The sequence below is a fragment of the Crinia signifera genome, chromosome 1 (genome assembly GCF_055691185.1).
Source record: "Crinia signifera chromosome 1, ASM5569118v1, whole genome shotgun sequence".
Classification (NCBI taxonomy): domain Eukaryota; kingdom Metazoa; phylum Chordata; class Amphibia; order Anura; family Myobatrachidae; genus Crinia; species Crinia signifera.
The window spans coordinates 326,245,014-326,261,291 of NC_139217.1; the positions used below are offsets into that span (position 1 = coordinate 326,245,014).

A 16,278-nucleotide genomic window follows, 5' to 3' on the forward strand; every position below is an offset into this window, starting at 1 on the left:
GGGCTGATTCTTTATGTTGCCTTTGGTAGACAACATTAAGGAGGCAAGCACCTACCTCAGTGAGGGAGTCCTGGATGCAGGTATTTTTGCCTCTAAGATCTCAACTGTCTTAGTGGCAGCACTTGTGGTTAAGGTCGTGGAAAGTGGATAATGACTCCAAAAAAAGTGTTGGAAGCCCTACCATTTTCTGGAACCGTACTTTTTCAGTCCAGAATTTGACAAGATCATCGCTTCTATTGCTGCTTCAAAGTCAGCCTGTCTAATTTTTTTGGGCCCCCAAGTAAAGCAAGGACTCCGATCCCTGCGAGAGCTCAACACTCCTTACCAAAGGCTCAGAAATCCAAGCTTGAGATTTGATGGCGTCATTAGATATATGCGTATCTCAACACCCCATAAAATTGGAGTATCAGCTCTTCCTTCGGTTTGCAGTACTAGACTATCACTAACAATTCCGGGCCCTTCTATTCGGCTCTTAACAGCCCCCTGTGTCTTCACAAAAGTGTGGCCGACCTACATCTTCAAGGAGTGTCAGTTCTTACCTACTTTGATGATCTCCTTCTCGTGGCTCAGTCAAGGGAGGACCTCCAATTTCAATTACAACTGACAGTGGACCTGCTTCAGTCCCACGGGTGGATAATTTGTTGGCTTGACCACCATGTACACCTCAGTGACCTTATAGACACGATGTCTCAGAGGGTCTTTCTTCCACAGAACAAGTTACTGGAAATACAACCCCAGATTTGATCGTTCTTGGCCCAACGCAAGGTGTCCATCCACCTCTGCATGAAAGTACTAGGGAAGCTGGTGTCAAGCTTTCCCATGGTGGAGTTCAGGCAATTCCGCTCTCGCCCACTCCAACTGGCTTTACGGAGTTGTTGGAACCGCTCACACCTCCATCTCAGTTTCTGATACTCTCAAGGGAGGTCCGACTTTTGCTCTAGTGGTGGCTACCGTCAGACAACCTAAGCAAGGGCCGTTCATTTGCAAACCATGACTACATGATAGTCACAACGAATGCCAGCCTGCAGGGCTGGGGGCAGTAATGGAAGACCAGTCCTTCCAGGGTCGGTGGTCACATCAGGAAGCCACACTGCCAATAAACATTTTGGAGCTATGGGCCATTGAACAGACTTCGCCATTCCAGAACACAACTTTGCTTCAAAGCTGTTCGCATTCAATCAGAAAATGCGACGGGAGTTGCATAGGTAAACCACCAAGGTTTAACCCTAGAATATACACGTTGTGTACAGTTCTAGCCTTTTTGCAATCTGGCCTCGACCTACAGATGAATCGGGTCTTATCCTTGCTGGCGATCCGCCAGCAGCATGCTGCTGGCGGATCGCCAGCAACACGGCGCCGCTATCTGACTGAGACGCGCGTGTGTCCCCCACGCACGCGTGTCTCAGTATCCGGGCGGCGGGGCGGTGAGGCGGATGCATTACTGTCCGCCTCCTGCTCGAGGGGGCAGGGGGGGACCCGAGGAGGCTGCGGGGGGGGGGGGGGTGCGGTCGCCCGGTGTGGGCACCGGGCGACCGAGGGCAGCACCGTCGGAAGGGGTGCGCGCGTCCCCTTCCGGCATACAGATGGCGGCGGGGCAGGGGATGGCGATGGCGACGCCATCGCCATCCCCTGCAAAGATGAATCCTGCTACATCTGTAGGTTTCAGTCATGCTTCATTGAAGGTTCAGGTGTCAGCTCTCTATGTTTGCTTTCAACGGAAGATAGCTGCATCTTCACACGTTCTTACGGGTGCCGGACGCGGTCCCGACAGTCATTTACCCGACGTCGGGATCCAGACTGTTAAAACACAGACAGACAGGTGCCCGACGACCACCTGCTATTTTCCCTCATGGGGGTCCACGACCCCATAGAGGGAGAATAGAATAGGTGGCGAGCGTAGCGCAAGGGGCTTTGTTGCGTTCACCATGCTGTCTGCGTCCAGGCTAATGACTGCCGGGATCCTGACTGTCGGAGCCCTATACCACACCCCTTCGTACAAGGGGCTGTACACCTCCAACCTCCAATATGCCCTCCTGCAAACCCGTGGGACCTTTCCTTGGTTCTATGTTGTTTGACTATGCCTTCTTTTGAACCTCTGGCGTCTTCTTGGCTTACATTCAAAACACTATTCCTACTGGCAATATCTTCAGCATGTAGGGTCCCAGATCTGAGTGCTCTTTCGTGTAGATCACAGCGCCTAGGCAGCCATCAGCGGCGCCACTGGTTGTTGCAGCAGCCAGGTAGGTGACAATATAAGCAGGGACAGTACAGTTATCACACAGGGAACACATGCCCGCCAAGCTGCACAGTGCCTAGGCAGCCATCAGTGGTGCCACTGGTCATTGCAGCAGCCAGGTAGGTAGCAGTATAAGCAGGGACAGTACAGTATCACACAAAGAACATATACCCGCCGAGCTGCACAGCGCCTAGGCAGCATTTATCATTCGAAACGAACACCTTAGTCTGAATTTTTTTGTGATTAGTTCCAATGTAAATAGTATATGCATTGGATAAAAAAGAATGCACAGATATCTCCAGCATTGCAACTGAGTAAAGCAGATATTTCAGCCATGGAGCAAACAAAATTAATAAAAGCACAACACTTTTATTGGCAAGCTGCTCAATCAGAGGTAATGTCATTCAGGTACCAACAGGGAGGGGTAAATCTGGTTAGGAAAAAAAACCACTCTCTGTATTATCTGATTATTATATGTATATTTCTCATTCAGTGTGCAAAATTAATAAAAGCTAATGTACTATTGGTTGCCATGGGTAACAGAGCTGAAATGTTTCACTCCACACCGTATCACAGACTATTTTGTGAAAAAAAGGCTAGGTCCACACAAATGATGTGCCAGTGTGAAAAACCTTATTATAGCAGGAAGGAGCATGAAAAATTATGTTTGCATTCCCTTTTGTGTTCCTTCAGCACCAGTACTGCCTGCATGCCAGAAATATGTCACTGGTAGCTTCTCTGTAAGGCTGGTCATCTACCCATACCCTCTTCAGACCAAAATCCCTGCTCTGAGCATATATATTGAACAGTTTCAACCCGTGCTGATACCCCATTTACACCAAGGCAAAGACCTGGGAAAAAGTCTGGTCATGTGACTGTTTCAACTGGATCAACCTGGTTCTGTGATCCTAGTCATGGCCAAAGGTTTTTTCTGGGTCCATTCATCTGCATGAAAGGGGTATTAAAAGGAGCTCATTGAGATACTTTTGTAGAGTAACCTGTGTGAGCTTCAGAAAAACCACTGAAGCACAAACTCAGATTGACCCATTCAGACCAACAGACAACCTGTGTTTTTCCATGTGAAAGCATATTATAAATATCACTTACTGCAGGAAGTAGCTTTATAATGGGCCGATTTATCACATCCACATCTAATGATGTAGATGTGTGGCCCAATCAGGGACAGAGCTTGTTTGTGAAGAAGCTGATCACACTGGACTGGTCCCTGCAAATATCGCAGTGAGATTTCTGATTAGCCAGCTGAAGCTGACGTTAATATCACTGCGGAATTTTTTTTAAACAATTTTAAATTCGACCAGATCGCTTTTCGTATTATAAGTATGGGAAATGGGTATGGGTACAGGGTATGGAGCAATTTTTAACGGAAACTGCTCCAAAAGCCCTTTAGTGCATTCAATAAAATAATGTTAAAATGGTGTGAAAACACCCATTTCACATTATTTTAGATGTGTCTGCCTTCCACAATGGAGGTAATATATAAAGTGCACCAGATGGACAATGCAAAATGCTTTTATGGCCCATTCCGTGCACTTCTAGGTACATGCCTAACCTTCTTAAACTGGAATTGTAAAAGTTTTATACTACTTCTTAGCTATTTCAATAAAATAAATGTTCCTTTGAAAAATACTGCTGTGTTTTATCATGGCTTACACGAACCATGACATTGAGAGGGAACAAAAATTAAAAAACAAAATAGTGAAGAACCACAGCTGGATTAAGGTCCACGTGTGCCTGAGAATGAAAAAGTTCAAGGGCCCACCAGGACTATGTGGGTGTGGCCAATGCCATTTTGGCTTACACACCCTATACACTTGCAGCGACCAATGTCTCCCTAAGGGCAGTATCCTATTAGATGTGGTGAACTAAAAATACTTTTCAGACTCCTTGAATCACTGAATGAGATTAGAAAAGTCATAAGCCTGATGGTCAGCAACATGGAGTCGCGACCATATGATGAAAAGGTCGGGACCCACTTTGGGGTCAGGACCCACAGTTTGAGTACTGCTGAATTAGCCCCATAAGTTAGCACTTATTGGGGATTTTGCTTCACATGCTCCAGACATGCAATGCAGAACCCAATTATCATCCCTAGAAGACCCGTTTATGATAATAAAATACCACTAATTCCTGACTTAACACTTTCGTCCTATTTCTTTTGGACAGATGTCTGGTTAGACGGCAATATCCTGAATCCACGGATAGTTCGCGGAATTCATCACCAAACTCGGAAACTGCAGGCATAATAGCAGCAACTGGGATATGTGGTGAGGTCATGTAGCTTTGTGACATGTGGTTGTACATCATGCATATATAATGATGATGCTGCATATGTAGGTAGTATATAATGTGAATACGGATTCTATAGATATTGTTACTTCTCCCATTGCAATGGTTGATCCACCTTTATTTTAGAATACTCACTGTAATAAATCTGAGGCCATACTAGACAGAAGTATTTCTGCTAAGAAATGTATCTACATGGACATTGTATGACATGGGGAAGATAGATATATGGTGGTTGTGTCGACACACCCAAGGTTGACATGCATTGGGTTGACCACTGAAGGTCAACGTGGGCTTAGGTCGACACCTGAAAAGGTCAACATGGGCTTAGATCGAGAGGGTTTTTAGGTTGACACAAGCATTAGGTCGACATGGGAAAGGTTGACAGTCAAAAGGTCAACATGGGTTTTTCCCTTTTTTTGCCGACATGTGCCGGCAGGCGGTATTTCATGCCCTACCATCCACTAGGGCATGGAGGGAGAATAAAATAGTGTGCCCAAAGCATGGCGAGTGCATCAAACCATGCAAGGGGACATGGTGCACCAATATGGTGTCCATGTTGACTGTGTCGACATTCGATCTAAAAACAAATCATGTCGACATTTAGACTGTCAACCTTGCCCATGTCGGCCTAATGACCCTGTGGACGTAAACTCATGTCGACATTTTCAGGTGTTGACCTAAGCCCATGTGGACAACCCAATGCATGTCAACCTTGACACATGTCGACCCCATGACACATACATGGGAGATGTATCAAACTTTTGTAGAGAGAAAAAATGCACAGAGATAAAGTAACAATCATTCAGCTGATTAGTTGTTACTTTGGGGGGAAATGTGATAGGATGAGAGTAAGAAATGGTAAGAAATCTCCAGTTTATTTAAAGCAGCAATCATTTACACTGCAAAATCAAACTGGTTTTGCAGTGTAAATGATTGCCGCTTTAAAAAAACCTGGAGATTTCTTACCAAATCTCTCACTTTCTGAATCTCTCAGCCTATTACATTTCACCCATAATCTCTCACCAAGCTTTGATAAAACTCTTTAATAGTGTGATTTTACATTACCCTAATGACATAGCATAATGTACACTAGTTATGGTATTGTACAGTAACTTTTCCAGCTGGTCCATGGCTCTCCTGAAAACATTAATGGCTTTCGCTAACACTTTGCTGCCTGGGCTAACTTTTGTAATTCATGTGTTTTAAACCCCCATGATAGTTGCTAATTTCTAGTGGGTTAAAGGACCATTCACACCCAGGGGGCGGAGCAAGGCTGGGGGGCTTGCTCCTTCACTATCCACGCCGCCACTGGTTGCTTTTATTGTCCGAAGCATGGCGAGCGAAGGGAACCCGCAAGGCTCCATTTGGGTCCCTTGTTCCGACCAGTGGCGTAAGTTCGTTACAGTTGCCCGGAGGCAAGATATATATTGGTGCCCCCCCACACACACACACATACAACCCTACATATAAAATATTTTTGTTTAGATAGATAGATAGATAGATAGATAACACATATATTTCAGAACTCAGCCACAGAAGCAATGTCTTTTAAATAACTGATTTAAACTTCCAGGGGGAGGAGAGGTGCCCCCTTGGGAGCAGGAGCCCGGCGGCAGATAACTCCATTGCCTCCCAGAGTTCTGCCTCTGGTTCCGACCTTGCTCCTCCTCTATCCACCCCCTCTCCTCCCCTGTCACCTGACAAGGTCCCTTAGCCCACTTGAATTTAGACCTAACCCATGGTCATACCTCCCAACTTTCCGGCTGCAGAAATAGGAACACGCGCCCAAAAAGGGGCACATCTTATGCAAATGAGGGGCGTGGCTTATGCAAATGAGCTGCGTCCCCGTTTTCGGCCGCTAATAGACGCTGTGCGCATGCGCACAGCGTCTATTCTGTCAAATTGGGGGGGGCTCCGAACTGCCCCCCCCGCAGCGGGACACCTCCAGCCGCGGGGGGGACAGCGAGACAGGACCCGGTAATCGGGACTGTCCCGCTGAAATCGGGATTGTTGGGGGGTATGCATGGTGCCTAACCCTGCTGTATTGCTGCTACTTTATATGCCACCTAAGCCATGTAGACCTATTTAATGTGTTGACCTAAGCCCAGTCGACCTTTAGTGGTCGACTTAATGTATGTCAACCTTTATAGTGTCGACCCAATGACCCATACCCAATCTACACTGTTCTCAAGCTCTCTGTCATCATTATGTAACAATGACAAGTGTGTTTGTGGCAGGTGGGTTTTCGGAGACATACGCTGCTCTGTGTGACTACAATGGTGTTGGCTGCAGGGAAGAAGTTCAGTGGGTAAGTAATGGTACAGCAGTATGAGGGGAGAACATGAACAGTATAAGGAAGGAGAGCGGTCCAGTAGCACATACTATGTCTCATTACAGGACGTGGATATGATCTATCACTCTCAGGACAACCGGGAGTTTAACTTGCAGGACTTCAGCCATCTGGAAAGCAGGTCAGGGGGGTAAAGGTAAGAAGGTGCTGTGCATTGTCACTGGCTGCTTTTTCAGTCACAGCATATCTCTTTGTGTCTCCACAGGGACCTGGCTCTGGTTGTTGCTTCTCTTGCATACAATCAGTATTTTCTCAGGCTGCAGGCTGCAAATATCAAGCTGGTAAATAGGAACCGATTATATATATATGGAGTGTGGGTATTTCTGCATGTTCCTATCCTTAATGCGTCATACAACTGGTGTGGTTAATCGCATGCATCTGGTTGTGTTCTTTCAACACAGGGATCGGAGGTGACTGAGCAGATCCTGCACTGCGTGGGCCGATCACAGCACCTAGAGGAACTGATCCTAGAGGACTGCGGACTGAGAGCGTGAGAGAGGGAGACAGAGAAAGAGGGATATATGGATGGGATCATGAGATAAGGGTGGAGAAGGAGATAGGAGGACATTGGCAATGTTGTAGGGAATCAAAGTAGATTATGTGATATTGGTTACATAAGCAGATGAAAATGGATGGGCATGGCGTCAGGAATAAGGGGCAGATGTACTAAGCCTTGGATGGAGAAAAAGTACCAATCAACTGGCTGCTGTCATTTTTCAGCCACAGCCTGTGACATTACAGTAAGGAGCTGATTGGCTGGTACTCCATCTACTTTATCTCCATCCAAGGCTTAGTACCATCCTCCCCTATGAAAGTTACTGTGAGGAACCCATAAAGAATGATAAGACATTCAAAGCATAGTGCGTAACACAGTGGGCTCCAGCATGGTTCATGTGTTTGTATTGTTACTCATTAAGCATGTTTGTAATGTGTGGGAGGAATGTTGTTACTATAAAGGGGAAATCAGGGGACATATCTCATTATTCATTCAAGGGATAAAAAACAGGAGAGTAATGGGAAAAGCTAAAATTGGGATTGAGAAATGGACAATAAGCAACATTTTAGCTTAGCTTGTCATCCCCACAAGTACAGTACCCCTCCCCCTACACCTTCCTTCTCTCTCTCTCACCCCTTATCCCTCTCTCTCCGTTCCTCCTCTCTCTGTCCCTCTCTCTCCTGCAGTGATTTTGCTCTCCGCTTGGCCTCTGTGTTGTCAGATAATTCCGCCTCCTCTCTGCATTCACTGAACCTGTCACACAACCCACTGGAAGACCGAGGTAACCCAACGCCTGCACTGTGCACACTGATACACATGCATGTAATCCCATTAGTAAATCATGTACATGAAAGGGCATTACTCATACCTCAGAGTACTGTAGATTACGTTTATAGAACTCATCTCTATTTGTGCATATATGACAAGTGCATACTCAAACGCATCACATTCCAGCCCAGACTCAGTAAATATACATGGACTGATGCACATGTGTACAGCTTGTGTATATCCTTTTCATCTCTCTAGGAATCTCGGCTCTGTCTCAGCAATTTCTGTATTTTCATGCCGGACTCCGGAGTCTCAATTTGAGTAAAACAAACATTACAGCCCGAGGTACATGGATGTGTGAAATGTTGCTGCATGGCATTGTGGTGCTTAGTAACACTGTCTTCCAGTGCTCACATGTGTGGCTTTAAACAGTGTAAAACTGTGGTATCAAAAATGAGAGGGTGCTTGTGGGGCAGTGCGTGTGGTAAATGGGTGCATGTACAATGTTGTTTATGTGTGTGTATATTACTGTTGCACTTTCTCTCTGTAGGAGCACTCTCTCTGTGTCAGTCTCTCTGCCAGAATGCTCTTTTCTCCTCATCGCTGCACTCTCTGACCCTCAGTAAGAACCCTGGACTTCTCGGGAGCGAGGAGACCAATGTGAGACTGAACACTAACCGGATATCACCATAATTCTATAACCCTCACTAAATTCATCATTACGCAGACAATAATACTAAAAGCCAGGAATTCATGCATGTTTACATTTTGAACTTTTTATTACGTTATATTATGGTGTCTTTATTTGGCATTTTCCATTAATTAATTTTGATTTAAGTAAAGCTACTGTGGAATGGTAAGAGAACAGCACTACATTTAATTGTAGCTCCTCTATTGGTGACATTTCCTGACAATGGGAGCAGCATTGGAGCCTATTGTGGTTCCTCTACTTACTTGTGTATTCACTAAATATTTAAACAGAGAACACATCTCTCATATTAATATTAGTTTTACCTTGATACTTTCTTTTAATTTATTCTTCTCCATTACAAACACATCATTGGTTTGAGTGTTACACATGGAGAAATGCAAAAGGCCTCTCAGCTGTTATCCCTAGCTGTGGACTGATGAGATACAGTAACATGGCAGCCTTTATGCTCTTCCTTTACATGTATATCTGCAAAATAATGATATAAATATAACTATCAATAATATCATTTGTTACTTAAGTTATATCCAGTGTGTAACGCATCTAAACAGAACCTGACATATCTGCTATATGCTCTATGGCATAATCGTAATTTACTTGATGCTGCAACGTATCGATGGTTGGCGACCCGAGCAACGTGTCTATGGTATATTTCTCAGGCAGCTATATCATGGATATAAAAATGATCTTTAGCGTTTAATGTCAAAACATCTCCTAAAGCTTAGTACACACTATGCAATTTTACTAAATGATATGCATGATAACAATATTGTAATAATATTATTGTGCAGATCGTTTATTGTGTACATATTATATCCTTAATGATGCACGCTCACGCGGGTCGTTAACGATCCTACCTGTCCTCTGAGCATGCGGTCAAATCTTACTATATTGTTAGCGACTGTATGTTTGGCAGGGGTCCGGGTGATATCACTGGAGGATATTGTTAAAGATATTGGTCAGCTTTTTACCACTAGATTGTTCGTCGTTCGATATCGGTGGTGCCGCGAATCGTATAGTCTGTACCCAGATTAAGTATTGCTCCATTCTCATCTACCATCCATAATAAGGGTGCATGGTTTACATAATATTTCCAGTTGCCTTCTGTAACACTTCTCTATTTCTGTCTCCTTTTACAAAAATGTCATTAAATACACAAGCATTAGGCCGACAATGGGAAGGTCGACAGTCAAAACGTTGAAATTAGTTTTTCATGTTTTTTTTTTTTCAAAAAGTTTTTCATACCCTACCATAAACTAGGGCGTGGAGGGAGAATATAATAGTGTTCCCAAATGCGAGGGGACGCAGTACACGGATACTGTGTCCATGTCGCCTTGCATCGAAATTCAGGACAAAAAAAAATGTGAAAAACTGATGTTGACCTTTTGACTGTCGACCTTCCCATTGTCAATCTAATGTTTGTGTCGGTCTTCCAACCCTATCGACCTTAGCCATGTTGACCTATTTCATGCTTAAGTCGACCTTTAGTTGTTGACCTAATGTATGTTGACCTTCAAAGTTTCAAGCCTATGACCCATAACCCTTTTAACATTTCCTTGTTAATACTTCACATACCCAATATCTTCTTATACAGCTGCACTAACTGAATAACGACTAAATCTCTGTTTTCTAGGCACTTTACACTTTTCTGTCTCATCCAAATTCGTTGGTTTATTTGGATCTCTCAGGAACAGACTGTGCTGTGGACACTGTAAGAGAAGGGCCATGTGTGGGAGTAATGCACGGGTGACTGGGGTTTTCTGGATGGAAATAATAGAGCTGTATGGTGGATGTAGAAAATGTTAAGTGCTAGATTATCAGCAGTGTGCGATGTGGTGGGAGTCAGTTAAGATGGATGAGCCGAGTGCTAGGTTTATAATGAGTACACAAGAATGAACGGAGGAAATAAAACAAATAAAAATGACTTGGGGATATTGCAGCTGTACTGTCTCATTTCAGATTTTTGGGGCATTAGCTCTTGGTTGCTGCTCCTGTCTCTCGCATCTCGACCTCTCTAAGAACTCCCTGTCACACCGGTGGGTGTCCTATTCTTGTAACTGGTAGGCTTAGCTACTGTATGAGGTGGATGAAATGATTTCATTGTATAAGAATGCATTCTTTAAAACAACTGTATAGCAATAGCAGACTGATACTAGCATTGATATCAGAGGTTCCCCAGAATGATTAAAAGGGGTGGATGCAATTTTTTTTCCAGTGGCCACCACTAGTTGGTGCTTTAGTCAGGTTTATCCATTTCATTTGGGCATGATCTACGCATTACAAAAAACATTTGAATGAGATCGGGTGCTATAAAACAATTGAATTGTGCCCCAAAAAAACTTTTTTTGTTTTGATGGGTAAATTTTATAGAAATGGACTCTCATTTTTTCGTATCATAGAAGAGTGATCAATGATTTCCCCAGTTGCTGTACATTTTGCATCACATTTTTCAAGCCCCATACACACTAGACGAGATAGGTAAATATATCGCTCAAAAGGGCCCTTTTGAGCAATATCTTTTACAGTACATGCAATATTGTTATCAATGCGTGCTCCAATGCATCATTAACGACTCCCTCTCTTGTCCTGCTTCTACAGATGAAGGAAGTCCTCGTTAATGATGGCCATGCTGCAGAATGGCCAGCCCGCCCCCCTCCTTCACTCCCCCACTGTCCTTACCCTCCCAGTGCCAGCATCGACAAGTGTGTATGCACTAGAAGATTGGCAGGATCTTCTAGTGTGTATGGGGCTTTACAGATATAATATTATTATATCTGTAATATTAGGGCATAATACTGTCATGTGCATGGTCACTGAACCATACCTCAAACTTGCTTACATTTGTATTCTTCCTAGGCGCACTCCAGAGACACTGCCATCTGTGGAGAAATTTTTTGGCAGCTCTTTGTCATTATCTCACATATCCCTGAGTGGAACCAAAGTGCCCCCAGAACTTTTGAGGTGAGAAACTAAATTTCACAAATGCCTAAACAATATGACTTAAAATCATACAGATTGTTTTTGCTTAGCTTGAGTGCTGTAACCTTTCATTTAGAGCTAACCGGATTGTCATGTAATGCGTTTTATTATTTTTTGGAATGGCTGAATGACAAAATATGGTTGATGATGATTTCCATTTCAGAGCACATTCAGGAGGTTACTCTGGTTGACCCGCAAAGCTGTGAAATGCGCAGCTTTGCGGGTCATCTAAATGCTGCCGGTCGCTCACACGTCCGTCCGCCCCCCCCCCCCCCCCCCCCTCGCACGCAGATTTCCCGGTGAAATGATTTCATGGTTGCCGACCATTGAATGATTTCTACAGCGCTCGCAGATCTAATACACCCTTTCTTGTGTCATAGATCTGCGGGTCCATGTACGGGAAGCGGGTGGGCAGCTGACATCTGCTGACGTCAGCTACCAGCCTCCACACCCGCATCACCGGTGAATTTTCATGAGAACGCACAGTGTTTTCATGGGAACGCCCATGAAATGCTGGGCGTTCCCATGGGTGCGACCACAGCCTGCCGCCCCACACCCCCACCTGCACTGCTGTGTGTGAGCAGCTGGCAAATAATCCATTTGCCATGGCTGCTCGAACAATGCGGCTGCACATGCGCATAAATGTGCATATGCAATCATTAAACATCGCTCCGCTGTGCGAACGTGAAGGGGAGCGATGGAACTAGAATAATCTCCTCTGCCTCAAAATGTGCATGTGGAGAAATTATGTTATAGGGGAAATGTAAAATGAAGAACCTTATGGAAGGTTAATGTACGTGGCAGCCACAACCTAACCCAAATTTAAAATGTAGCTGATCTGTATATGTGGGCACCAGGGCTGGTGTCATTGCATAGAGCACAAGGCTGAGGAGATGGTACATTAGTATAGCAACTGAAATGGGGAACCAGGAACGGTACCTTAAAGCATAGAGAGACATTTTCTTGTCCCAGCCACCTCTATCAATGCATGCATGCAAAAAAAAAAAAAAAAGAGCAGCGCAAAATGGTTATAGTTTAAAGGTATGTGCACATAACTATAAATCACCCAATATTGTAACTAGGAAATGTTTCCTCATGTATTACAGTCATATCTGCAATAACACTAGTTTAAACAAATACAGTCTGTTTTGGCCAAAATAATATCAACAGACTTATATTAGCAAGAATAAAGAACATAGAATGTACTTGTTATTACTCTGTATAACATTTAGCACATATAAAGCAATTGATTGAATTCAAATATATATATATATATATATATAATTACATATACATTATTGGTTATAAATAATATATACATTTGTGAAGCAAAAGCTTTGAAAAATTTGCTTGTGGAGAGAAAAAATGTTAGAGGAAGTAGTCTTTTTATGATACAAGGCCAAAGGACATGTGAGTTGACCAGTGATAAATCTAGAACAGGAGTATAGACTTCTCACAGCAGGGTGCTATGTGCTGATGTAGCTGTAGGTGGCATTCCTCCCTCAGACAGCACACCGAGGCAGAATTGCAGCCATGTGAGGCAGCTCTCAGTGTGCACTGTATGAACTTTGATTTTAAATCATCCCGATTGTAATAATCTGGTGATAGTTGCAAGCCATCTCCCTCCCCTATTCAGCATACGGAGGTTGAGCTATACCACAGGAGGCAGCTTTCACTATACATCCAATTTGATATAGCTGCAGGCGGTGTCTTTCCCAGATATACATCCCATTAAGGATGTGCTATACCGCAGGAGAGAGCTTTCAATGTGTTTTATATGGCTAATGATTATTATCCCGCGGTGTGGACATACGTATATACATAAAAGAAAGAAAGAAACTGACAATACGTCAGTTATAGAGCGCTTATTATGAGTATCCTTAATCACAGCTGCTGCTTTCAGGGAGTAGTCAGCTCCCAGAATGGGTACAAAAACAACAGAAAAGGTGTAAAGCAGTGCTAAAATTAATGAATTACTGCTCTACCAAGTGAATCAATATAAACAAATTTAATGGCACAAAAAAATTAATAATATAAAAGGCATTAAAATATAACAAATCCAGGGACCATGTGCAAACCGGGTTGTGATTAAAACCGCAAGAAACATTGGGCATAACCTGCACTGAACCGGGCTGAAAGTCCCTTTGGAGGAGTCCTGCCAGTGTTTTGTAATCCTGGGTACCGCTGGAGGTGTTGTCCTTATGCCTCTAGATGTAATATTTACCAAGTCCAGACAGCCTCAACTAGTATGCGGGTTGCATCCAGGTCGCAAATGGCAAGGTACTTTCAAGTCTTGGGACAGTCCTTCAGATAAATCAGCAGGTGAATTGTTGGTGCTTGTAGCAGTGGGTCCTGAATCACCAACGCGTTTCACTGAACACATTCAGCTGAGTTTCATCCAATGCGATTATGCCCGATATTGGTACATTGGGCAGCATTGCATCCCCATAGAAGCCTATAGAGGAAGTGGTGTGAGTGGGGCAGGAGGAATTGCAATAGGGATTGGAGATCCCTGCTGCAGTCCCTCCGTCTTATATTCATGAGGTCACTCCGTCTTATATTCGGGAGGTACCCAACTTTCTGGGAATTATTTGTAAATATTCATAGTAAATGGGCCCAGCAACCAGAGAGCAAGTTCATCCAAGCCTTCCTAATACCACTTGGTGTCTTACAGGATGGCTTCCCCAGTTCCACCCATTGCCTTAGGTTAACGTTTTACATGACCAACGTCTTCATCCTGGGATCTGTCAGCCATAGCTAACCTGTTACCAGATCCAGCTGCAACTACTATGTGCCCAAATTCTTGTCATGGTTCACTTGCCTACTTGCTCTTTTATACCAATATGACACATTTTGTCTTGTCTTTTATTTTGAATGTTACCATTTCTCTATGTATGACTACAGTTGTACCTACTGAAATGTATTGCATACTTGCCTGGATGTGTTAAAAATGTATACCTCCAATTGTTACATTACTCTGCAATGCCTCAATTACAATTTTTTTTTTTTACTGCACAGAGCAGTAGATTAGATACAATTCTTATACAGATACCTAGAATGAGCACTCAGTAAATCCACAAGTACTGTTAAAACCAGCAAAAAAAATGACTGCCAGTTGGATGGATTTTTTTTTATAACTTTTTTATTGAGACATTGCATAAACATTATATCACAGATGTATTACTTTGTATTACATGGATCAAGGTTCAAATAAACGTGTGTCATATTGAACTACATTTGGCTGATATTTCTGTCCAACCATCACACAGAACATGCATATGTCACAGAAGGGGAGACAGTAAATGTTCAGTTGGATGGATTTTAAGTGCTTCTGTTTTCCTCCCCAGAGCCTTGCTGCAGGGGCTATGTTCCAACACTCACCTCCAGGACGTTAATCTTGATCTAAGCAGTTGTGAGGTAAGACTGCTATGTGTTATACAGATATTACATATGAGTGTAATACATAGCATGTAGTGTAACACATACCACGTTATATAATGCAACTTGTTGCATTTAAGTTATCATAGAGTAGAATGTCTAGTCCCAGTTTGTCCTGTTGTAGCCCCACAGCCACTGGAAAGTGTCAGGCTGTCTAAAGCAGGTACGGTTCATAATCAAGCTGTTTATGCTCTGGTTTCTGCTTCTGCGCTATGCAAAGCTGTCCTCCCCCCGCTGACAGCACCGGGCAGGGGGAAAGTGGCTCAGTGTGTATGCACTGAGCGGCTTTCCCCCCAGCGATGACAACGATCATCGCTGTCCATATACTCTGGGCATGATCGCCTGGTATGTATGGACCTTTTGCCCATTTCAGAAAGATTTTGCATTTGCCATCAAGTCTGAATCAGGCTCGAAGTCCCTGCCTTTATGTATATTATATAAATGGATACAATAAACAGTACATTTAGATGCACATACAACCATGTCATTGGTTTTCCTGGCATAATACTGTTTGAGGCTCCATCTTAACCAACTCCCTCCCCCTATAATCTCTAATACATACCACAATCAAGTGGTAACTTCCAAACTGGGCCATAATAACTGACAGAGCCTTCACTCATGTCTTCCTTGTCTCTCTGATCAGCCCCATATCACTGGCAAAACCCTCCACTTCATCTCCCTGTAACCTCCATGCAGCGCCAATGTGGCAGGTAGAAGAACCGCGTAACCTTTAATGATTGCCACAGTGGTTGGCAGAACTCTCCCCTGCATCTCTCTGTAACTTCAAAACCTTTCTATAATAACTGGTAGAACCCTCCCCTTCATCTACCTGTGATCTTCAAACCATGCCATAGTTGTTGGCAGAACCCTCCCGTGTCTCTCATTAAACTCCAGTGAAGTGGGGGCCAGTGTGTCCTAATGATTATAAAAGATGCTGCCTCTCCTGATATAGAGCTTGAGGTGAGATACTTACCTGATGCACTGCATAGCACTAA

The 16,278-nt window shown here is 43.7% G+C and overlaps 1 protein-coding gene across 6 annotated transcripts in view; it reads left to right on the forward strand.

Moving 5' to 3' along the window:
- The window catches only part of CARMIL3 (capping protein regulator and myosin 1 linker 3), a 58,795-nt gene that overhangs the window by 12,670 nt on the left and 29,847 nt on the right, over positions 1–16,278 (forward strand). For all 6 annotated transcript variants that reach the window (XR_014475046.1, XM_083188793.1, XM_083188801.1 and 3 more), the window contains 12 exons: positions 4,421–4,521; positions 6,781–6,851; positions 6,941–7,014; positions 7,099–7,174; positions 7,295–7,383; positions 8,076–8,170; positions 8,416–8,502; positions 8,708–8,817; positions 10,500–10,577; positions 10,826–10,902; positions 11,723–11,827; positions 15,193–15,262. Coding sequence is in view for 5 of the 6 variants with exons in the window: in XM_083188793.1 (XP_083044919.1) it covers positions 4,421–4,521; positions 6,781–6,851; positions 6,941–7,014; positions 7,099–7,174; positions 7,295–7,383; positions 8,076–8,170; positions 8,416–8,502; positions 8,708–8,817; positions 10,500–10,577; positions 10,826–10,902; positions 11,723–11,827; positions 15,193–15,262 (1,033 nt within the window). In the remaining variant the exon portion in view is untranslated. The remainder of the gene's footprint in view (positions 1–4,420; positions 4,522–6,780; positions 6,852–6,940; positions 7,015–7,098; positions 7,175–7,294; positions 7,384–8,075; positions 8,171–8,415; positions 8,503–8,707; positions 8,818–10,499; positions 10,578–10,825; positions 10,903–11,722; positions 11,828–15,192; positions 15,263–16,278) is intronic.